This window comes from Epinephelus lanceolatus, chromosome 1 (genome assembly GCF_041903045.1).
Source record: "Epinephelus lanceolatus isolate andai-2023 chromosome 1, ASM4190304v1, whole genome shotgun sequence".
NCBI classification, from domain to species: domain Eukaryota; kingdom Metazoa; phylum Chordata; class Actinopteri; order Perciformes; family Serranidae; genus Epinephelus; species Epinephelus lanceolatus.
The window spans coordinates 20,664,538-20,687,038 of NC_135734.1; the positions used below are offsets into that span (position 1 = coordinate 20,664,538).

At 42.1% G+C, this 22,501-nt stretch overlaps 2 protein-coding genes across 4 annotated transcripts; both read left to right on the plus strand.

Moving 5' to 3' along the window:
* Positions 1 to 332: 332 nt before the first annotated feature.
* Positions 333 to 6,072, plus strand: LOC117256327 (interferon-induced GTP-binding protein Mx-like). 3 transcript variants are annotated; one of them, XM_033625682.2, is made up of 12 exons: positions 333 to 654; positions 1,064 to 1,231; positions 1,635 to 1,789; positions 2,608 to 2,746; positions 2,831 to 3,029; positions 3,138 to 3,216; positions 4,246 to 4,368; positions 4,480 to 4,621; positions 4,695 to 4,853; positions 5,000 to 5,076; positions 5,195 to 5,446; positions 5,566 to 6,072. In XM_033625682.2, exons 1-12 carry the CDS (start codon positions 468 to 470, stop codon positions 5,788 to 5,790), a joined length of 1,905 nt encoding a protein of 634 aa, XP_033481573.2. In that variant the 5' UTR covers positions 333 to 467; the 3' UTR covers positions 5,791 to 6,072. The 3 variants fall into 3 exon arrangements, with proteins under 3 accessions (XP_033481573.2, XP_078023352.1, XP_078023363.1); XM_078167226.1 differs by having other exon boundaries at positions 519 to 654; positions 1,096 to 1,231; XM_078167237.1 differs by lacking the exons at positions 333 to 654; positions 1,064 to 1,231 and adding an exon at positions 1,275 to 1,295.
* Positions 6,073 to 9,346: 3,274 nt separating this feature from the next.
* On the plus strand, positions 9,347 to 22,131 carry LOC117257348 (interferon-induced GTP-binding protein Mx). Its single transcript, XM_078167239.1, has 12 exons — positions 9,347 to 9,666; positions 10,354 to 10,491; positions 10,615 to 10,769; positions 12,495 to 12,633; positions 12,718 to 12,916; positions 13,029 to 13,107; positions 19,632 to 19,754; positions 19,871 to 20,012; positions 20,086 to 20,244; positions 20,375 to 20,451; positions 20,537 to 20,794; positions 20,905 to 22,131. Exons 1-12 carry the CDS (start codon positions 9,480 to 9,482, stop codon positions 21,127 to 21,129), a joined length of 1,881 nt encoding a protein of 626 aa, XP_078023365.1. The 5' UTR covers positions 9,347 to 9,479; the 3' UTR covers positions 21,130 to 22,131.
* The last annotated feature ends 370 nt before the right edge of the window (positions 22,132 to 22,501 follow it).

Below are 22,501 nucleotides of genomic sequence, written 5' to 3' on the forward strand. Positions count from 1 at the left end.
ATTAAAACAACTAGAGAATGAGAACAAACTGATAAATGAGTCTTTAATCATTCTAAAAAAAATTAAAATTTTAATAAATCAACTTCAAGTCTAACAAGATTTTCTGTGACTTCCTGCGCAGACTGAAGGCTGCTGCGTCTCCTCATGCGTCCCTGGTGGGACGGACTGACGCAAGGAAATGAAGCAAGCGCATGGAGAGAGAGTTCGGATGCAACCAATATGTTTTCCCTGTTAGGTGACTCTATATGTGCAACATATGCCCCGCTGGTATTTCTCTCATTGACATCACAAGAAATGAAAGTAAAGGAAACGAAACCTAACTCCTTATCTGCAGCGCCACCCGCAGTGTCCTCCTGTGATCACCTGCTATTGTAGACTCAACACGAACAACTCATTTCAGTGTAAAGTCCATGCGGTTCTATTACTTTTAAATATTTCTTCACACGAGAGAAGAAGTTATCATCATCATGGCCACTCTGAACCAACAGTTTGAGGAGAAGGTGCGTCCCTGCATCGACCTCATCGACCGTATTCGCTCTTTGAATGTAGAGGAGCACTTTGAGCTACCTGCTATCGCCGTGATAGGAGACCAGAGCTCTGGGAAGAGCTCCGTGTTGGAGGCGCTGTCAGGGGTGGCTCTGCCAAGAGGAAGTGGTAAGACCCCCAGTAGCTATCAGACAATATTTAAAGCTGCAGATTTTGGCCATGATGCAGAACTACAACAAGCAGAAAAACACACACACCGCATTATTGCCTTATAAAGTCTGTTGTGTGATCTGTTCCCTAGAAGTTCATCAGACAGCACACAGCACTTAAGTGTTTTGACCTAAATACTAATGTCACCATGCCTACATGATACAAAGACTCACAATGTTGAGCAGGTATAGTGTTTACCATGTGTGCATGTAGAGCTGGTGATACTGGCCTTTTTTAACATTTGTGCTATGCCTGGAACATGTTTTTAGATGTTTTATAAAGATGATTTTCTAAGATAGCCCACTGCTTTTTATAATTTCATTGAGCATGTTGGATTTCACACATCATGTCCCCCTCATTAATTCAGGCATTGTGACAAGATGTCCTCTTGAACTGAAGATGAAGAGAAATGAAGAAGGACAGTGGTGGTCCGGGTGGATAATCTATCGGAACTATGAGGCAGACATAGAAGACTCTGAAACTGTGGCGATAGCAATAGTTGACCCTGAAGATGTGGAGGAAATGATAAGAGAAGGTGCAGTATGCAGCATTGTTAAAGGTCCAGGTCCAGGATTTAGGAGCGTCTATTGGCAGAAATGGTAATATACATAACTGTTTTTATGACTGCATACTCACTGGAAACTAAGAATTGTTGTGTTTTTGTTACCTCAGAATGAGCCGTTTATATCTAGATATGGAGCGGGTCCTCTGCCATGTTGTTCTACAGTAACCCAGAACAGATAAAGCAAACATATATGACCCATGGAAGCAGTTTCAGTTCTGCAACATCATGGCTAGAGGCCACTAAATCCTACACACTGGACCTTAAAATGTCACTATCAAAAGCCGAGTATCAATGGAATGACTATTTTTTTAGGTTTCAGTGATCTGCCCTTCCATCCTTCGTGATCATCAAACACCATGTCCTCTCTCTCCAGCTCAGGATAAATTGGCTGGGGACGGGCTGGGAATCAGTAATGACCTCATTAGTATGGAGATCACCTCTTCTGATGCTCCAGACCTGATGCTCATTGACCTGCCCGGCATTTCCAGGGTGGCTTTGCAGGGACAAGATGAGAACATTGGAGACCAGGTATGCTCATTAAGTGTCCCCAAAACACACTGTCAGTATCGACAGCAAGGTGTGTGGATTATCCATATTATCCTGAGGGGGGCAGTCACCCCCCCTCGTGGCCCAATTGTTGAAAAACGCTCCCTAAAATGCCCTCCTGGGAGCCAAAATGCGAGCTAAAGTGCCTTCCTGGGAGCCAAAATGTGTGCTAAAGTGCCCTCCTGGGAGCCAAAATGCGAGCTGAAGTGCCTTCCTGGGAGCCAAAATGTGTGCTAAAGTGCCCTCCTGGGAGCCAAAACGCGCGTTAAAGTGCCCTTTTTTTTCTTTTCACCCCTGCCCTTCAAAAAATCTGTGCACGCCACTGTAACTGGTGACTCTAAATTGTCCGTAGGTGTGAATGTGAGTGCGAATGGTTGTCTGTCTCCAACAGGGCAGGGTGGATTTTGCCATATTTTTGAAAAAAATAATGACACCATCCCTATTTAACACCAGACAGGGCTCCTGCTGTCCTATACTTATTCCTGAAATGTTTTTCTGAGTTCTCATTGCAATTGCTATTGGTTCGATGGCCAGGATGACTAACAATGGGGACACATTTGTCTTTTTATTTGTTTTTATTTTTGTTGTTTGCTGCTTTGTGGTGCTGTAGCCTACAGACAAAGTTAGTACCATTAATAGTCGAGTTTTAACTGACATGGATCAAAGATTTGTGGCAGTGTTTTAGTTGTTAAAAATACATTCATCCTCACAATAATTTCTAATCTATATTTCACATTTTATTTCACACAAAGCATTGAACAACTTCTGACTTAACATTGAACATGAATTAATACTTTCAGATAAAGCGACTGATCCACAAGTACATCTCAAGACGAGAAACCATCATTTTGGTAGTGGTTCCATGCAACGTGGACATAGCAACCACAGAGGCTTTGAAGATGGCACGGGAGGTGGATCCTGATGGAGAGAGGACTCTGGGTAAATAGAGCTGATTTTAAAAAAGAGCCGTCCAGCTCTTACGTTATGTTACACAATTCTTAGCCCCTCCCCCACACCCCACAGGTATCTTGACCAAGCCTGACCTGGTGGACGAGGGTACAGAAGAAAAGGTGGTCGACATTGTCCATAATGAAATCATCCCCCTGAAGATGGGCTACATGATCGTCAGGTGCAGAGGTCAGCAGGAGATCACAGAGAAGGTGTCTCTTACTGAAGCATTAGAAAGTGAGAAAGCCTTCTTCAGAGATCATGCGCATTTCCAGTAAGTTCATTCTTTTTAGGTGATTATGCAAAATCGTTATGTGGTCAAGTGTTTGATAGCTTGTGCAACATGTAGCTACTCTGTCACTTTTTGTTATTTTTGCTGTAGGATTCTCTATGATGAAGGCCATGCCACTATTCCTAAACTGGCTGAGAGCCTCGCCCTTAAGCTGTCGCATCACATCAAGGTAAATTTGTCTTCCTTCCTGTGTACCGTAAAAAAAATTGTCAATATAGACATGCTACAAGCTGTTAGCTCAAGCACCAAAGTATAATTCATTTAGATTTACGAACATGGTGCACAAGAGATTTGAGACTTCCTAAGTTTTAAGTATTGTCATGTGAAGTCCATTGCTCAACGTCAACAAGCATCACTGACTGTCGCAGAAGTGAATATCTCTGTCTACGATGTGCTGTCTGTTGGAGGTAGATCAAATTAATGATTTGGAATTGGCATGTTCTTCAATAGCCTAATTTTTATACTAATATCGATACTGGTTTCAGTAAACAGTTTCATTGTATTTCTCATCTTTCTCAAGAGTTTTGTTTGAAAGGAATTGAAGGCCTGTCCCATATAAATATTTTGTGATTTGAGCAAATAAAAGCTTGGGATACTGATTGAAGTTTTACAGTAAATTATGATTAGTCACCTTTTGTCACATTCTACCTCCCAGTCCTTCTCCTCAGCCACCTTTACCTTTCTCTGCCCTGTGCCCAAACATGCAATAGCCATTCTCCATTTATCCACTGAATGCCCTTGGTCTTTGCCTCATCTGCCTGGCTGTAATCCCTTATCCTGCAAATTGGAAATTAGCTAACCATTACCTGGAGGAGCTGTATTTAAAAGCACAAATGTCTGAATCAGTTCGATCAGACAGACTTTACCCTGCCAGCTTCTCGGTACGAAGTCCTAAACCAAACGGAGTATTTCCAGTAGGTGAGAACAGGTCTTATAAAGACAATCTCCTGTTGCTACATGTGTAAAAGGGAAACCTGATTCTCCAGGCGTTGTCCGGAGTTCATATGGGAAAACTGCGTAGGACTCTGCCCATTAAAGTTGTATTATTGTTTTCTGGCTTTGTATTATTGCTTACAAGCTTCTGTTACCTGAACCTGTACCTGGACCTGCCTGTAAACCTACTACATACCCTTGCTTTGACAGTAAATCATTGAAATATACCACGCTGTTTAAGTTTTGACCCATGTTTGATTCGCAGAGATCTCTACCTCAACTGGAAGAGCAGATAGAGGAGAAAATTGAACAGACTCAGGCAGAGTTGAAGACATATGGCAGTGTACCCCCATCTGATGAAGCTGGGAGGCTCGTCTTCCTCAGTGACGTGAGCTCCCTCACTATAACATTTACTTGGCTACAAAGACAAACGCTCACAACCATGCATACATTTTCAGTATTTAAATAAAACACCTGTAAACAACTGTTTCTGCTGCAGAAAGTGACAGCTTTCACTCAGGATGCCATCAGTCTGACTACAGGAGAGGAACCAAAGTGTGGAGACAAGCTCAATGTCTTTTCTACACTCAGAAGAGAGTTTGAAAAGTGGAACGCCCACCTGGACTACGCAGGAGAAAAGTGTGAGTGTATTATTTTGATCTGGTCTACAGTTGACCGTCAGCAGGACTGTGAAATATACTTTGTTTGTTGCAGTTAACAAGAGGATTGAGAAAGAGGTGGAGAACTATGAAGAGAAGTATCGTGGAAGAGAACTGCCGGGCTTCATCAACTACAAGACCTTCGAGGTCATGGTCAAGGAGAGGATCAAACAGCTGGAGGAACCAGCTGTCAAGAGACTCAGGGAAATAGGAGGTATATGATTGAATATATATGACAGATTTACTCAGTAATATGTTTTTCTTTAATCCTCAAGTTTTCTTTTCTTGCCATGCAACCACAAGTGAGTTGCTCGGTGGAGATCAAGCTGCTGTACCTTGTTGTATTTCTATTTCCTCCAGATGCTGTTAGGAAGGCGTTCATACAGCTGGCCAACAGTAGCTTCAATGGATTCATTAACCTAAAGAATAGAGCCACGGTAGTCCATGAGTTTATTAGTGACATTCTTATGATTTGATTTGATAGTTGTTATCAGTATTTCAATTTGCATCATTTTCTTGGCTGTGTTCAGACTGACCAGAATCTTGTTTTTCTAGGCAAGGATAGAAACCATAATGCGAGACACAGAGTCCACTGCTGAATCCATGCTGAGAACCCAGTTCAAAATGGAGCTGATTGTTTCCTCTCAGGACAGGATCAACAGCAGCAGTTTGAGTGAGAGGAAGAGAGAGGAAGATGAAGACAAACGGAATGGCACAGACTCCCATAAAGGAAGGAGTATTGTATACAACATGGATAATCATGCAACACTTCAGGAGCTGATGTTGCACATTAAATCATATTACCAAGTAAGTTTTAATTTAGAGGGGTAATTAATGATCAAAAGCAGTAACAACAAGGATTAGACAGAGGCTATGTCTTTCAGTTACTGGCCTCATCTGTCAAACTTTTCCTTTTCCTCCATCAGATTGCCACCCAGCATCTCGCTTACCAGATCCCGCTGGTGATCCGCTACCACATGTTGCAGCAGTCTGTTGTCCAGCTGCAGAGGGAGATGCTGCAGATGCTTCAGGATAAAAGGGATATGAATACATTGCTGAAGGAACAACCTGCCTATGGCAGCAAGAGAGCTGTTCTACAGAGTCGCCTCGAACGCCTCATGCAGGCCCGCGCACACCTGGTGGAGTTCTAGAGGAGGTCCAGGCCTTACAGCAAGATTTTGTTGTTCAGATTGTGTCATTCATTCATGACTGTGGAGTGGGCTTATTATCTGTCACACTGGGTTTTGAGTGTAGAATTACTATTATTATGTACAGCCAATATGTGAACATGTCATCATATCAGATCATGCTCTCAAAACCAGAAGTTACTAATAATAACTTGTTGTTATTGTGGCTGTCAAGGCATTTATGGCACAGTTGCTGAGTCCAAGACAAATTTCCCTTAGTGGGACAATAAAGTGTATCATGTCGTACTGCACTGTTTCATTATTTGGCCTGAACACTTGCCTGAACATGTACACAATCAGAGCATGGTGTCTTAAGTGAGTGCATTACAATGACTGAATTAGATTTATCTAGCATTATTTCTGTTGCTGTGATGCATCAAATCCATTATGTGAAAAGCACCAAGAATTAGAGAGTGGTTTGCAGCTGAGTGTGAAGCGGTCGGGATGAGAGTCAGCACTTTCAAAACTGAGGCCATGGTTCTCTGCCCGGAAATCGGTGGATTGCCTCCTCTGGGTTGGGAGACAGTTACTGCCTCAAACAAGGGGGTTCAAGTATCTCGGGGTCTTGTTCACGAGTGAAGGTAGAATGGAGTGTGAGATGGATCAGTGGTTTGGTGCGGCTTCTGCTTTGATGCAGGCGCTGCGCCGGACCGACGTGGTGAAGAGGGAGCTGAGCTGAAAGGTGAAGCTTTCGATTTACTGGTTCATTTATGTCCCAACCAACACCTATGGTCATGAGCTCTGGGTAGTGACCGAAAGAATTAGGTGGTGGATACAAGTTGCCGAAATGAGTTTCCTCCGTGGGATGGCTGGGCTTAGCCTTAAAGACAGGTTTAGGAGCTCGGACATCCAGAGGGAGCTGGGAGTAGAGCCGCTGCTCCTTCGTGTTTAAAGGGGTCAGTTGAGGTGGTTCGGGCATCTGATTAGATTGCCTCCTGGGCGGTGTTTTAGGCACGTCCCACTGGTAGGAGGCATCGGGGCAGACCCAGAACACGCTGGAGGGATTGCATATCTCATCTGACCTGGGAACGCCTTGGGGTCCCCCAGGAGGAGCTGGAAAGCATTGCCGGGGAGAGGGATGTCTGGGATGCTTTCCTTAGCCTGCTGCCCCCACGACCTGGCCCCGAATAAGCGGATGGAAATGGATGGATGGATGAATTAAAATGGCCACTGTGATTTTCATTCAGTTTTATTCCTAAAGACCCATCAGGTTAGTACATGTGAATTATTAACACAGGTGCCCTCATCAGAGACAGTGTTTTGTGTGGCAGCTCTGTTTCTGTTTTTATTGTAGGAAAAGCAGCAGTTTTCTCCGTGGCCTGAGCAGGAGCAGCATGGCAAAGTACTTGCTAGCTCTGGTCAGACTGGTCAACCAGTGACTTGTTGACCAGCTTAACCAGGTACTTAATATACATGACTTCAACGGGACTACAACTAAGTACAACAGTTTGCGCGCCGGTGACGTCATAGGTGATAGAAACATGGGATTTTGACTGTCAGCAGAGCTCTTCACACACATAAAGTGTAAATAAAGACAAATCAGTTGAGTCTTTCCCCATCAGGTGAAATGGCCAGTCAGGCTAAAAGCTACGGAGAGAGTTTAAGAGGTCCTGATCGCCTTAGGTACGACAAGAAAGTGAAAATGATAGGAGGAGTGTGCCCTTTTCAGTTGCCAGCCTCTGTGTGGACGAATGACCTTGTCAAGTCAGTCATTCAGTTCATGTCCTGTTGATTCATTACTTAACAGTCATTAGAATTAACTTCTTGGCTTTGAACATCTCATGTTATTGTTGAGATCAACTGACTTTAGCTAGCTAGCTAACGTTAGCCAACTAACCTGTGATGAAGTGCCTGCCACAGACATAATGTTAGGTGTAGTGACTGGCTGGATCCCACAGCTTTCCGTCTTTACCCTGCCGTTTGATGGCTGTGAGCCACAGATTTCTTCTTTCCCCATTCTTCACTCTATCCGGGAGCAAAGAAAATCAACTTTTTTCATTGTTTGCTGTGCAGTGAACAATGCAGCAACTTTTTGGCATTATGAACTCCTAGCGTCTCTTCCGGGTCGAGTTCAAAACTTTCACCCAAAAGGGGACGTGGCCATTATTATGGCAGTGAGTGATAGTGTGTTGAAGTCATGTATACTGCTTAGTGTTGTACTCACTGTGGGACATCTCAAATTTCTCACTGAAAACAGCCATGTTGTTGTTTTGACAAAAAGCCATGAAACTGACCATGGTGGGACTGCGCTGGCTACTGACTGCTCTTAACCTCATCCTCCTCTTGTGATGTTACACAAGGCTACCTAAAATACAAAAAGCACAAAAAACAAAACACAAAGACAAAAAAAAGAAAGAACATAACTAATTTCCCTTATGCCTTGTTAAAAATATGATTATCCAGGTTATGCACAATATGACCATCCTGCATCAGAGCTTACTATACAGTAGTGGACACCTGTTTAAGTAACTGTTACGTCTCCCTTGATGGCAAGGTAGAAAGGAGACATCAACACGACAATCAAAAATAAGATGGCGTCAGAGCGGGTGTATACACAAAGAAAATGGTTTATTGGATAATTAAATCTACTAACAAAAGATCACAATTGTGGAGGGTGGGACAAGGTGGTTGTGCCAAATAAACTGAAAGAGATACAATAAAACTGGACCTAAACTGAGTTTGAACTTGAAACAAAACTCAAACAAAAACCTGACTCTTATCTAAAAAAGAAGCTTAACCAAAAATAAATACAGAGGTGGCACCAACCTTAAAACCTAGTGTTTTACAACAATGGATACCTACGTGAATGAAGAAAGGTAAAGGGTACCCCGTCTTACCTATGTCCACAAACCTCACTCCACAAAACCTTGTTTTATGCACCCAAGTTCACTCAACATGTGCAGCAGCTCTAGCAGGCAGGGGAGAAGAGAGTGATCACTGCAGGCATGGTCCTTTTCTACAAGAGCTCCGGATGTGATTGGCCAGTCTGCAAGCACCCACACACTACAGGTGCAGGCCAATCAGGTTGATGGCACCTGGAGAGCAGAGAGGAGGAGGAGAGAGAGAAGACCAGGAGGGAAAAACACACACACAAACACAACTCCAACTTTGCCCCTGCCTGGCATGTAACAGTAACGAACACCTTTTAATATAGACCTATACAAGAAAGAATACAAAAAAATAGTAGGCCTACCGTTGTAACAGTAGCCCAAACTTACTCAGTTTAAGTCATACAAAATGGTTTCAGCAAAAACAAAATCAAGTGATGCCTCTTGCGTGTATGTGTGTGTGTGTGTGTGTGTGTGGTGAACAAACTGTTTAGAATGAAGAGGCTGATGATAATTGGTGGCAAATTGATACCTTAATTAATGTCTACAGCACTGTTCTACCTGCCAGGCCAAGTGCGTTATCATCCAACATCCTCCACTTCATGTCTGGTATTTCGTATAACAGGTCGTGTAAGGAATCGGCTCCGTGAAATGAAAGTCGAGGAAACGAAACCTAACCTAACTTTCACTTCCCTTCACCGCTGCATCCCTGAGGTGTCCTCCGTCGTGCAGCCACACTCTGTTAGGGCTTCCCAAGGAAATCGGTTGTCTACTGCTCTCTTTTAAACTCAGTTTCTTTACAGGAGACAAGAAGTTATCATCATCATGAACACTCTGAACCAACAGTATGACGAGAAGGTGCGTCCCTGCATCGACCTCATCGACTCTCTACGCTCCCTGGGTGTAGAGAAGGACCTGGCGCTGCCTGCTATCGCCGTGATAGGAGACCAGAGCTCCGGGAAGAGCTCCGTGTTGGAGGCGCTATCAGGGGTGGCTCTGCCAAGAGGAAGTGGTAAGTTGGAGCTGCAGTCATTGATTTTTGGCCATGGGGCATAACGCCGGGTTCACACTGGAGGCAGAAGAATTGGGACCTTGTGAATCGAAATCGAATCGATTCAGGAGATCAGTGGTGAAACCCAGCCCTATTTCTCTCCATGTGTGTCCAGTCAACTTGTCTGTACAGTGTAATAGCAGTATTACACTATTTCTCCATTATTACCATCTGTTATAGGAAATGTCCCCCAACCTCATCTAAAAGTGTAGCTATAACCATTTAGAATTGCTATATTTTGTGGCGGGGTGAGAAGCCTGTTGTCATAGCACCCTCTAGCTGCATCTGGCGACCTCTGCAATCGCTTACCAAGAACTTTGTGACTTCTGCTTTTGCATGTCTTTGAAGTATAGATGCAATGAATCCATTTGCTAACATGCTCACATTGGCTAACAGTGTTATATCACTGATGTTGAACAGGTATAGTGTTCATGTGTACATATAGAGCCACACTACATACATGTCCCTGTTTACATTTGGGTCATGGATTTTGCTCAGAAAATGTTGACATAGGTGTTTGATTTTTCTAGCACATGTACTATGCCTGGAACATATTTGAAGTTGTAATATTGATCCCATCTTTATAAAGATGCTTTTCTAAGATAGCCTACTGCTTTTATAAATCTCATTTACTCTTCATTAATTCAGGCATTGTGACAAGATGTCCTCTCGAACTAAAGATGAAGAGAAAGAAAGAAGGAGAGGAGTGGTACGGGAAGATAAGCTACCAGGGCTGCGAGGAAGAGCTAGAAGACCCTTCAGATGTGGAGAACAAGATTAGAGAAGGTACAGTATACAACATTTGAAATGTCACTAACAAGGCCAAGTATGGACTGATTTTTTTTTTCAGGTTTCAGTGATCAACACTTCTACTCTGTGATCATCAGAAATCCTGTCCTCTCTCTCCAGCTCAGGATGAAATGGCCGGGGTCGGGGTGGGGATTAGTGATGACCTCATCAGTCTGGAGATTGCCTCTCCTGATGTTCCAGACCTGACGCTCATTGACCTGCCCGGCATTGCCAGGGTGGCTGTAAAGGGACAACCAGAAGACATTGGAAAACAGGTATGCTAGTTAAAGCCCTGTTTCCACCAAACACTTTCAGTATGGTACCTCTGGAACCAAAAGTAACCCTTCAGACATGGTACCTAGACCCTAGTGTTTCCATCGCAAACAGTACCCTTAAATCTGGACAGGTGTTGTCACTCACTCCTCCGTCCAGCATTCACTGTATTTCCTCATTACCGGTGTCACAGAGGGAAGTCTGTGCCTTGTTTATCATCCACAGAACGAGGTTGCATGCTGACATTTTCAGAACAAAATAAAACAGGCTGCAGTGACAGTCTCTCTCCATGGGATATTTAAAAATAGCAGGTTTGTGCATTTAGTCCTTCTCAGGCAAGCTCAGGGTTTTAGTGTTGTAGCCCACAAGAACAACGCTCCATGATGCTTTTTTTTTTCCCTGAGTGAGGATTAGAATATATGCCGTCCCGGTCGAAATTAACATATATGTTATATAGAAATACTTCAAGATCCACTCATTACTAAAAGTGTATGTCATATAAAGTGATGGTCACATTGAAATTTAAGGTATGTTGAGGGATTCAAGTCGTCAACTCATGCATCAAGTAACAGTACAATAGGGCTGCACGATATTAAGAAACTACCGTTATATTATTTGGCGCTACGGACGCTTCATATCCAGGTCAATTCACACACTTGTGAGAAACCTTATAACGTGATGACTTATATTGTTTACACGACAGCATGTCATTTCTGTCTCTACATGGTTGCGCCTTTACAATTCTGTCTGTATCGCGCACGGCAGAATTGGGCCCCGATGCGCGCACACACACACACGCACACACACACACACAAACAAGTGAGCACACTAGAGCACGGCTCGGGACGCATTTTCCTGACCGAAGCGGACCCGAGTACGAGACAACGAGCCCGGCCCGAACCCGCAGCACGGCAATGTGCACCAGAGGTGGAAAAAGTACTGCAAAATTCTACTCTAGTAAAAGTACCTTTACTTTGACAAAATTTTACTTAAGTACAAGTAAAGCTACCCTTCTAAAAATCTACTCAAGTAAAAGTAAAAAGTAGTTCGTTTAAAATGTACTTAAAGTAGAAGTTACTTAATTACTTCCAACAACTTGATGTGGGTCACTCCTATGCAGTGCAAAAATGGTCCAGGGGTCATAAATCCAATCCGAAAACTGGTTATTTTTCTATGATGAACCATAGAATTCAATTCAGTTTAGGACTGCACAATATCATGAGAGCATCCTCCTCTGCTCTCTGTATCGGGCACAGCAGAGTTCAGTCCCAGTGCACACACACACACGCAGACACAGGTGAGCACACAAGAGCGTGGCGTGGATGGCATTTTTCTGACCGATAATTATAGTTACAGTCTACTAATAAAACTGTTATGAATAGTGGTTTCATGAACCTCAAAACCCGCCACAGCTCAGCCCTGAGCAGAGTGACTGTCCGCTATTGACCAATCAACAGACTGCAGTGTTCACAGCTCCACCTTTTAGTACCAGATCTGTGTGCTAGGTACCCCAACAGAGGGGGGACCAAAAATGGGGATGGTATGAAATGGTTCCATTGGCACCATCCACAACTTTTCACAGTGGAAACATAAAGTGTCCCCAAAACACACTGTCAAAGTTGTATACTGACAGTTTCTTTGGTAGAAAGTTGTTCCAAGGAAACAGTGAGATCTGTGGTAGCTGTACGACTTATAACTTGATATACAATATGGGTTAAATCTTTCAGATAAAGGGACTGATCCAGAGGTTCATCACAAGACAAGAAACCATCAGCTTGGTGGTTGTTCCATGCAACGTGGACATAGCAACCACAGAAGCTTTGAAGATGGCACAGGAGGTGGATCCTGATGGAGAGAGGACTCTGGGTAAATAGAGTTAACTTTAGAAAAGTACTTGGCCAAGTTACTCAACTTTTAGATTCACTGTCTGTTTGCCCTTTGCTCTCTCAGGTATCTTGACTAAGCCTGACCTGGTGGACAAAGGTACAGAGGACACAGTGGTTGAAATTGTCCACAATGAGGTCATCCACCTGAAGAAGGGCTACATGATTGTCAGGTGCAGAGGTCAGAAGGAGATCACAGAGAAGGTGTCTCTTACTGAAGCATTAGAAAGAGAGAAAGCCTTCTTCAGAGATCATGTGCATTTTCAGTAAGTTCATTGTTTTTGGTAATTTTATTTTCATGGTGATATACTACTGCTGAGGTTTGCGTTTTTACATGTAATATGACATGAACTCAGTGTCTTTTTATTCTTGTTGTAGCACTCTCTATAATGAAGGACAAGCTACTGTCCCCAAACTCGCTGAGAAACTCACACTGGAGCTGGTGCATCACATTGAGGTGAGTTGTTACTTTGTTGCCTTCACATATGACAGCCTTGGATATGACAGCTGTGGTAGATAATTTAGTAGAATGCTTAACAATTGAAATCTGCAATAAAAAAACCCAAGAATATCATTATTAGCTGTACATATACAGTACAGGCCAAAAGTTTGGACACACCTTCTCATTCAATGCGTTTTCTTTATTTTCATGACTATTTACATTGTAGATTCTCACTGAAGGCATCAAAACTATGAATGAACACATGTGGAGTTATGTACTTAACAAAAAAAGGTGAAATAACTGAAAACATGTTTTATATTCTAGTTTCTTCAAAATAGCCACCCTTTGCTCTGATTACTGCTTTGCACACTCTTGGCATTCTCTCGATGAGCTTCAAGAGGTAGTCACCTGAAATGGTTTCCACTTCACAGGTGTGCCTTATCAGGGTTAATTAGTGGAATTTCTTGCTTTATCAATGGGGTTGGGACCATCAGTTGTGTTGTGCAGAAGTCAGGTTAATACACAGCCGACAGCCCTATTGGACAACTGTTAAAATTCATATTATGGCAAGAACCAATCAGCTAACTAAAGAAAAACGATTGGCCATCATTACTTTAAGAAATGAAGGTCAGTCAGTCCGGAAAATTGCAAAACCTTTAAATGTGTCCCCAAGTGGAGTCGCAAAAACCATCAAGCGCTACAACGAAACTGGCACACATGAGGACCGACCCAGGAAAGGAAGACCAAGAGTCACCTCTGCTTCTGAGGATAAGTTCATCTGAGTCACCAGCCTCAGAAATGGCAAGTTAACAGCAGCTCAGATCAGAGACCAGATGAATGCCACACAGAGTTCTAGCAGCAGACCCATCTCTAGAACAACTGTTAAGAGGAGACTGCGCAAATCAGGCCTTCATGGTCAAATAGCTGCTAGGAAACCACGGCTAAGGAGCAGTCTTGAAGGAGTTCCCAGAGGTGTTTAGCACTTGTTGGCCCCTTTGCCTTCACTCTGCGGTCCAGCTCACCCCAAACCATCTGGATTGGGTTCAGGTCCGGTGACTGTGGAGGCCAGGTCATCTGCCGCAGCACTCCATCACTCTCCTTCTTGGTCAAATAGCCCTTACACAGCCTGGAGGTGTGTTTGGGGTCATTGTCCTGTTGAAAAATAAATGATCGTCCAGCTAAACGCAAACCGGATGGGATGGCATGTCGCTGCAGGATGCTGTGGTAGCCATGCTGGTTCAGTGTGCCTTCAATTTTGAATAAATCCCCAACAGTGTCACCAGCAAAACACCCCCACACCATCACACCTCCTCCTCCATGCTTCACAGTGGGAACCAGGCGTGTGGAATCCATCCGTTCACCTTTTCTGCGTCTCACAAAGACACGGCGGTTGGAACCAAAGATCTCAAATTTGGACTCATCAGACCAAAGCACAGATTTCCACTGGTCTAATGTCCATTCCTTGTGTTTCTTGGCCCAAACAAATCTCTTCTGCTTGTTGCCTCTCCTTAGCAGTGGTTTCCTAGCAGCTATTTGACCATGAAGGCCTGATTCGCGCAGTCTCCTCTTGACAGTTGTTCTAGAGATGGGTCCGCTGCTAGAACTCTGTGTGGCATTCATCTGGTCTCTGATCTGAGCTGCTGTTAACTTGCCATTTCTGAGGCTGGTGACTCGGATGAACTTATCCTCAGAAGCAGAGGTGACTCTTGGTCTTCCTTTCCTGGGTCGGTCCTCATGTGTGCCAGTTTCGTTGTAGCGCTTGATGGTTTTTGCGAATCCACTTGGGGACACATTTAAAGTTTTTGCAATTTTCTGGACTGACTGACCTTCATTTCTTAAAGTAATGATGGCCACTCGTTTTTCTTTAGTTAGCTGATTGGTTCTTGCCATAATATGAATTTTAACAGTTGTCCAATAGGGCTGTCGGCTGTGTATTAACCTGACTTCTGCACAACACAACTGATGGTCCCAACCCCATTGATAAAGCAAGAAATTCCACTAATTAACCCTGATAAGGCACACCTGTGAAGTGGAAACCATTTCAGGTGACTACCTCTTGAAGCTCATGGAGAGAATGCCAAGAGTGTGCAAAGCAATAATCAGAGCAAAGGGTGGCTATTTTGAAGAAACTAGAATATAAAACATGTTTTCAGTTATTTCACCTTTTTTTGTTAAGTACATAACTCCACATGTGTTCATTCATAGTTTTGATGCCTTCAGTGAGAATCTACAATGTAAATAGTCATGAAAATAAAGAAAACGCATTGAATGAGAAGGTGTGTCCAAACTTTTGGCCTGTACTGTATATAGAGCACCAGGCTCGAGCATAGAGAACTTCAAGGACTGGATGGAGGGCACGTTTTCAAAAAAGGGTAACAAAGCAGTTTTCATATGTGGAGATTTCAATATTGACCTGTTAAATCCAAATAATCACAAAACTACAGGTGAATTTATCAGTACAATGTACAGTACTAGCCTTTTTCCAGAAATCACCAGACCAAGCAGAATCACATCCCACTGTGCCACTCTAATTGATAACATCTTCTCTAATGACATCAATAATAGAATAATAAGTGGCTTATTAATCAATGATATCAGTGACCACCTGCCTGTTTTCACAGTCTTTGAAAGCATTGACAGGAAAAATAAACAAGCTAAATTGAATATGGAAGAGTGAGGTCTGACAAATCCATCAATGCACTAAAAAATGAGTTAATGCACAGAATTGGGATATGATATATCAAGAAAGAGACACTGATAATGCATATGAAACATTCTTAGAAACATTTAAATCATTATATGACAAACATTGTCCAGTAAACAGAACAGAAAACTAAAATATACTAACTGTCCATGGATCACAAAGGGATTACATAAGGCATGTAAAAAGAAAAATACACTTAACAGAGATTTCCTAAGAAAGAGGCAGAAAATATATACAAAACACATAAAAATAAGTTAACTCATATTATAAGGACAAGCAAAAAAGATTATTATAAGAAAATATTAGATGAAAACAAAAACAATAGTAAAGAAATATGGAATATACTAAACAGTATTATAAGAAACAGCTCCAGACAATCAAATTATCCTTCGTATTTCACTGACAAGGATAAAGAAAATTACAATTTGGAGGATGTAGCTAACAGCTTTAATCTTTTTTTTTGTAAATGTTGGACCTGATTTAGCAGAAAAAATCCCAGATCCAGGAACACCTGAAGAGGATCCATGGACAGAGAGTAATCCCAGCTCAATGTTTCTCAAAGCAGTGACTGAGAGAGAAATATTGGATATAGTTAAAAAATGTAAAAACAAAAAGTCTACGGATTGTAATGATATTGATAAGACTTTATTAAAAAAAGTCATTGAGGGGATTTCAAAACCATTTACATATATCTGTAACTTATCATTTCAAACAGGTTTATTTCCGAACAAAATGAAAATAAAGTCATACCTCTGTACAAAACTGGGAACAAGCACAACTTCACTAACTACAGACCTGTATCGTTGCTGCCACAGTTCTCCAAAATATTAGAAAAACTCTACAATAACAGATTGGACTCATTCATAGATAAACACAAATTACTTACCAAAAGTCAGTACGGTTTCAGAACAAACAGATCAACAGCAATGGCAATTATGGAATCAATTGAGGAAATCACTAACACAATAGAACAGAAGAAACATGCACTTGGGATATTGACACAATAAATAATGACATATTAATCAATAAACTAGAACGGTATGGGATAAGGGGTATTGCACTGAGCTGGATTAAAAGCAAGAGAAAGAGAAAGACAGCAGTTGGTGAGGTTGGGTTCTTTTAGTTCAGTATGTTTGGACATTGCTTGTGGTGTCCCCCAGGGGTCAGTGTTGGGACCTAAACTATTTATCCTTTATATAAATTACATTTGTAAAGTATCCAAACTATTTAGGCTAGTGCTATTTGCAGATGATACAAATATTTTCTCTTCTGGGGATGATTGAAAACAACTACTGGAGGACGTCACTACAGAAATGAGCAAATTAAAAGTATGGTTTAACAGAAACAAATTATCATTAAACTTAAACAAAACACAACTAATGTTATTTGGTAACTCTAGAATGAAAACACAAATTCAGATACAGATAGATGGAGTCAAAATTGAACAGGTTTAAGAAAATAAATTTCTAGGGGTAACAATAGATGAAAAACTCAACTGGAAATCACATATTCAACATGTACACAATAAAATCGCAGCGGTGCCTGGACAGCGTGACGTGTGTGGTTGTGCTGCTGCCGTGGTCCTGCCAGGTGCCTCCTGCTGCTGCTGCTGCCATCATTAGTCATTAGTCATACTTCTACTGTTATTATACACATATGACTATTGTCACACAAGTATACTGCCAGATATTAATATATACTTTCAACATATTGTACCACAGTAGCCAGAACTATAACTATAACATTATTACTTTCAATAATGTTGTAAGCTACTGTCATTACCTGCATCTCTCTCTCTCTCTCTCTCTCTCTCTCTCTCTCTCTCTCTCTCTCTCTCTCTCATTGTGTCATACGGATTACTGTTAATTTATTATGCTGATCTGTTCTGTACGACATCTATTGCACGTCTGTCCGTCCTGGAAGAGGGATCCCTCCTCAGTTGCTCTTCCTGAGGTTTCTACCGTTTTTTTCCCTGTTAAAGGGTTTTTTTTGGGGAGTTTTTCCTTATCCGCTGCGAGGGTCATAAGGACAGAGGGATGTTGTATGCTGTAAAGCCCTGTGAGGCAAATTGTGATTTGTGATATTGGGCTTTATAAATAAAATTGATTGATTGAAAATGTCAAGAAGTATCTCAGTATTAAATAAAGCAAAGCAGGTTCTTAATCACAAGTCACTCCACATTCTCTACTGTTCACTCGTGTTACCATATTTTAATTACTGTGCAGAGATCTGGGGCAGTAACTACAAGTTCTGAAACGGGTGTGTTTGTGGACCCAAATGCAGTACCAGGCTCGCAGGAACAGTTGGTAATGACTTTTATTAGCACCACAGCAAACAGGGAATGCAGCAGGCAGAATAAACACAGAATAAAGTTCGTTCTTCGGGCAAGTTGCCCTCACACAGTCTCTGAGGCTCAGATGAGGGAAAGAGATCAAGCTTACGGCAGCCAAAGGTGGCGAGGCAGACGCACCGTAGGCTGAAGTGCCGGCTGATCGTGCTGAGAAGCCGACGAGGAGTGAGCTGAGGCGAGGTCGGGAGCCGGTGGGGGGGTCGTAGCTAGAAGAGCCGTCAGCGAAGGCAGAAGCACCGTTGAGGAGCAGGCAGGAGGGTAGACGAGGCCGGGCGGAGGAGTCGAGACCAGACGAGCAGGCAGAAACCAGAGACGCTGAAGCAAAGCACGAGGTCGGGGACAGAAGGCAGGTGAGTTTACCGGGAGGCAGACGAGGGGAGCAGGTCGGGGACAGGCAGAGTTGGCACTGGGAGATCAGGCAGGAGAAGAACGCTGGAGAGTCTCGCATAATGCTAAAGAACAATCTGGCAGTGAGTGAAGATGCTGGAGAGGCTTATATGCAGGGCTGGTTGATGAGCTGCAGCTGTGTAGGCAGGTGAGCAGAGTTGGGCTGATGAGGTGGGCGCGGCTGGCAGGTAGAGTGAAGCAGAGGGAGGGGGAGTGGAAAAACACTGCAGCAGAGTGGCAGGAGAGGACTGAGAGACAGGGATTGTGACAAGTTCACTACATTCACTGTCTATTCTGCAAAGAAGAGTAATAAGAATCATTCACAATGCTGGATATCTGGAACACACCAACTCCTTATTCCTACAATCTCAGGGAAAAACACAACTTCAAACTTTACAGTGCTCGTACAAACTGGAAGAGATTCTGTACATCCATCTGTGGAGTGAGACTATGGAACAGTTTGAATGTGGAGTTAAAGCAATGTCCAAACATACGCCAGTTTAAGATACAGTACAAGTACAAGGTATTCACACAGTACAGGGAGGAAGAAGAGGGTTGACAATCACAGGGTGGTTATAGGGGTTCTTTTTTTGGGTCATCGTTTGCTTTGTATTTCTTTTGTTTACTGAATGTGTTCTTTATGAATCTATCTTATCTTTAGTATGAACATGCGTATATGTGTACATGTTTATGCAAGTATGTACGTAGGTATGTACAGTATACAGTATGTGTGTGTATTTATGTGCACATGTACAGGAGGTATAGGAAACCAATGATCATTAATGAATGATGGAAAAGGGGTGGGATTAAATAACATTTTTGCTTGTTCCCTCTCCTTTTCGAATATGTAAAATTGAATCAATTGTGAGAATATTTCTTTTGCTTTATGCCTATTGTTTGCTTCAAACATGAATGCATGTATATGCTTCTTATTTTTTAATTGTGTTGTGTATTTTGGTATTGACTAATATTCTGTGCTTCATGTCAATTTTCTGTACATATTTGAAATCAATCAATCAATCAATCAAAACACTTTAGGATTTGCCACCACTCTACTTACTCTAGTTGTTAAAGCTTTGACCTGTGTGTGATTTTCAGAGATCTCTGCCTCGACTGGAGGAGCAGATTGAGGACAAACTTGAACAGACTCAGGCAGAGCTGGAGAGATATGGCAGTGGACCCCCATCTGACGCAGCTGAGAAACTCTTCTTCCTCATTGATGTGAGCATCCTCACGCTATATAACATTTACCTGGCAAAATGCTCACCATCATGCATGCATTTTAAATACTTATCAGATAAATATAAAACACCTGTAAACAACTGTTTCTGCTGCAGAAAGTGACAGCTTTCACTCAGGATGCCATCAGTCTGACTACAGGAGAGGAACTCAAGTGTGGAGACAAGCTCAATGTCTTTTCTGCACTCAGAAGAGAGTTTGCGAGGTGGAACGCCCACCTGGATCTCTCAGGAGAAAAGTGTGAGTGTATTATTTTGATCTGGTCTACAGTTGACCGTCAGCAGGACTCTGAAATATACTTTGTTTGTTGCAGTTAACAAGAGGATTGAGAAAGAGGTGGAGAACTATGAGGAGAAGTATCGTGGAAGAGAACTGCCGGGCTTCATCAACTACAAGACCTTCGAGGTCATGGTCAAGGAGCAGATCAAACAGCTGGAGGAACCAGCTGTCAAGAGACTCAAGGATATAGGAGGTATATGATTAAATATGTATGACAGATTTACTCTTTATTCCTCAAGTTTTCGTTTTCATCATTCAACTGCTACAAAGTTGCTCAATGGAGATCAAGCTACTGTATCTTGTTGTATTTCCATTTCCTCCAGATACTGTTAGGAAGGCATTCATACAGCTGGCCAACAGTAGCTTCATTGGATTTCCTAATCTCATTAAAACAGCGAAGGTAGCCGTCTTCTATGAGTCTCGCAAAATGTATTTAGCATCATTTTCCTGGCTGTGTTCAGACTGACCAGAATCTTATTTTCTAGGCCAAGATTGAAGCCATTAAGCAAGAAAAAGAGTCCACTGCTGAATCCATGCTGAGGACCCAGTTCAAGATGGAGCTGATCGTCTACACTCAGGACAGGACCTACAGCAACAGTTTGAGTGACAGGAAAAGAGAGGAGGATGAGGAAGAAGACAAACGGAAAGGCCCAGTCTTTGCTAAAGAAAGGAGTATTGTATACAGAATGGATAATCATGCAACACTTGAGGAGCTGATGCTGCACATTAAATCGTATTACAAAGTAAGTTTTAATGTAGACGGATGATTCATGGACAAAAGCAATGACAGTAAAGTTTAGACCCTACCTTTGTCACCCATCTGTCAAACCTTTCTTTCCTTTTCCTCTTTCAGATTGCCAGCCAGCGTCTGGCGGACCAGATCCCACTGGTGATCCGCTACCAGATGTTGCAGGAGTCTGCAGCCCAGCTGCAGAGGGAGATGCTGCAGATGCTTCAGGACAAGGAGAACATGGATTACTTGCTGAAGGAGGATTGTGACATCGGCAGCAAGAGGGCTAGTCTGCAGAGTCGCCTCAAACGCCTCATGAAGGCCCACGCATACCTGGTGGAGTTCTAGAGAAGGTCCTGGCTTAACAGCTTGAGTCTACTATACCTCTTTTATTGGTCATATACAGGACTGTGGTTGTCTGTTGCTGTATTATTATTCTTTTTTACAGAGTCCGGTGTAGAATGGACACATCTGTAAGTCAAAACAGGTTAGTGTTGGTGCATGGGGACTTGTTTTAAATGTACTGTAGTATCTTCTCCTGTTGTCATTCCCAATAAACAACTCCAACGCCTGTTATTTCATACTGTATGTCAAAAAACAATCATAGGAGCACACCATGTTTCTGAGATATACCTTCTCTTGACATACCATCCCCAGAAAAGATTATTAACAGTGTGCCAATACTGTGATGCTTTGCCAGTGTTTACAGCTCATGACTGGACCTCTTTAAAGAAAACAGGTAGTTAATGTTTCTTAATGTACAACCCCAGTTCCAAAAAAGTCGGTACACTGTGACATAAAAACAGAATGTGATGATTTGCAAATCGTTTTCAACCCATACACAGATACAGTGTAAAGACAAGATTTATAATGTTTTGGTAAATATACTCTCATTCTGAATTTGATGCCTACAACACATTCTGCATGTGTTACAACAGCGTGACTTTGTCGTTAAAGAGTGCAGGTATCACACTGGCCTGCCTGCAGTCCAGACCTGTCTCCCATTGAAAATGTGTGGAGCAACTGAGGTCGTATATCAAGCAAGAACAGGAAAGAGTTTGATTTTCAAAACTTTGACTACTGGTGTCTTCAGTTCCCAGTTTTGTTTAGCTGAGTGCTGTCAAAAGAAAAGGTTTATCAGTTTAAATATTAAATATATTTTCTTTCTTCTGTATTCAGTTGAATACAAATTGAAAAGGATTTGCCAATCATTGCATTATGTTTTCGTTTGCATTTTACACAGTGCCCAAACCTTTGTCGAGTCAGGGTTATATAATCACAGACTTAAAAATGTTCCAGATGCATGTTTTTCGAATTTATTTGTTTAAATAAAGAAAAAATGGACTTGGATTTATTGATTATGTAATTTTGCTACTCCAATTTGATTTTACATGCAAGACTACTTCAGCTAACAATCTGTTTTCTTAAGGTGTCACACCCCAGGTGACAACATAAGTTTTTTCAACCACTGGTCAGTTTTGAGATTTTGGGCTATTTTGCGTCCATAACATGTTTTTTTTTTTTTTGTTTGGTTTTTTTTCCAGACAAGTGGGAAAAAATGTCCAAATTACATATTCAGTTGTTATTCCGATTTCTGTAGTGGAATTGTACATTAAATGCACATATTTAATTAGATAATACCTATTTTTTATATTTAAACATAAAACTTCTTAAAAAAAAATCTTAATGTAAGTAATCAAATTGGGAAATTTAATGTTGA

Excerpts from the sequence above, each read along its gene's own strand:
- LOC117256327 (XM_033625682.2), top strand. The coding sequence starts at position 468 with ATGGCCACTCTGAACCAACAGTTTGAGGAGAAGGTGCGTCCCTGCATC. Across the intron at positions 4,622-4,694 it reads GGACTACGCAGGAGAAAAGT|TTAACAAGAGGATTGAGAAA; the intron begins GTGAGTGTATTA and ends TGTTTGTTGCAG. Across the intron at positions 4,854-4,999 it reads GAGACTCAGGGAAATAGGAG|ATGCTGTTAGGAAGGCGTTC; the intron begins GTATATGATTGA and ends TATTTCCTCCAG.
- LOC117257348 (XM_078167239.1), top strand. The coding sequence starts at position 9,480 with ATGAACACTCTGAACCAACAGTATGACGAGAAGGTGCGTCCCTGCATC. Across the intron at positions 20,245-20,374 it reads GAGACTCAAGGATATAGGAG|ATACTGTTAGGAAGGCATTC; the intron begins GTATATGATTAA and ends CATTTCCTCCAG. Across the intron at positions 20,452-20,536 it reads ATCTCATTAAAACAGCGAAG|GCCAAGATTGAAGCCATTAA; the intron begins GTAGCCGTCTTC and ends CTTATTTTCTAG.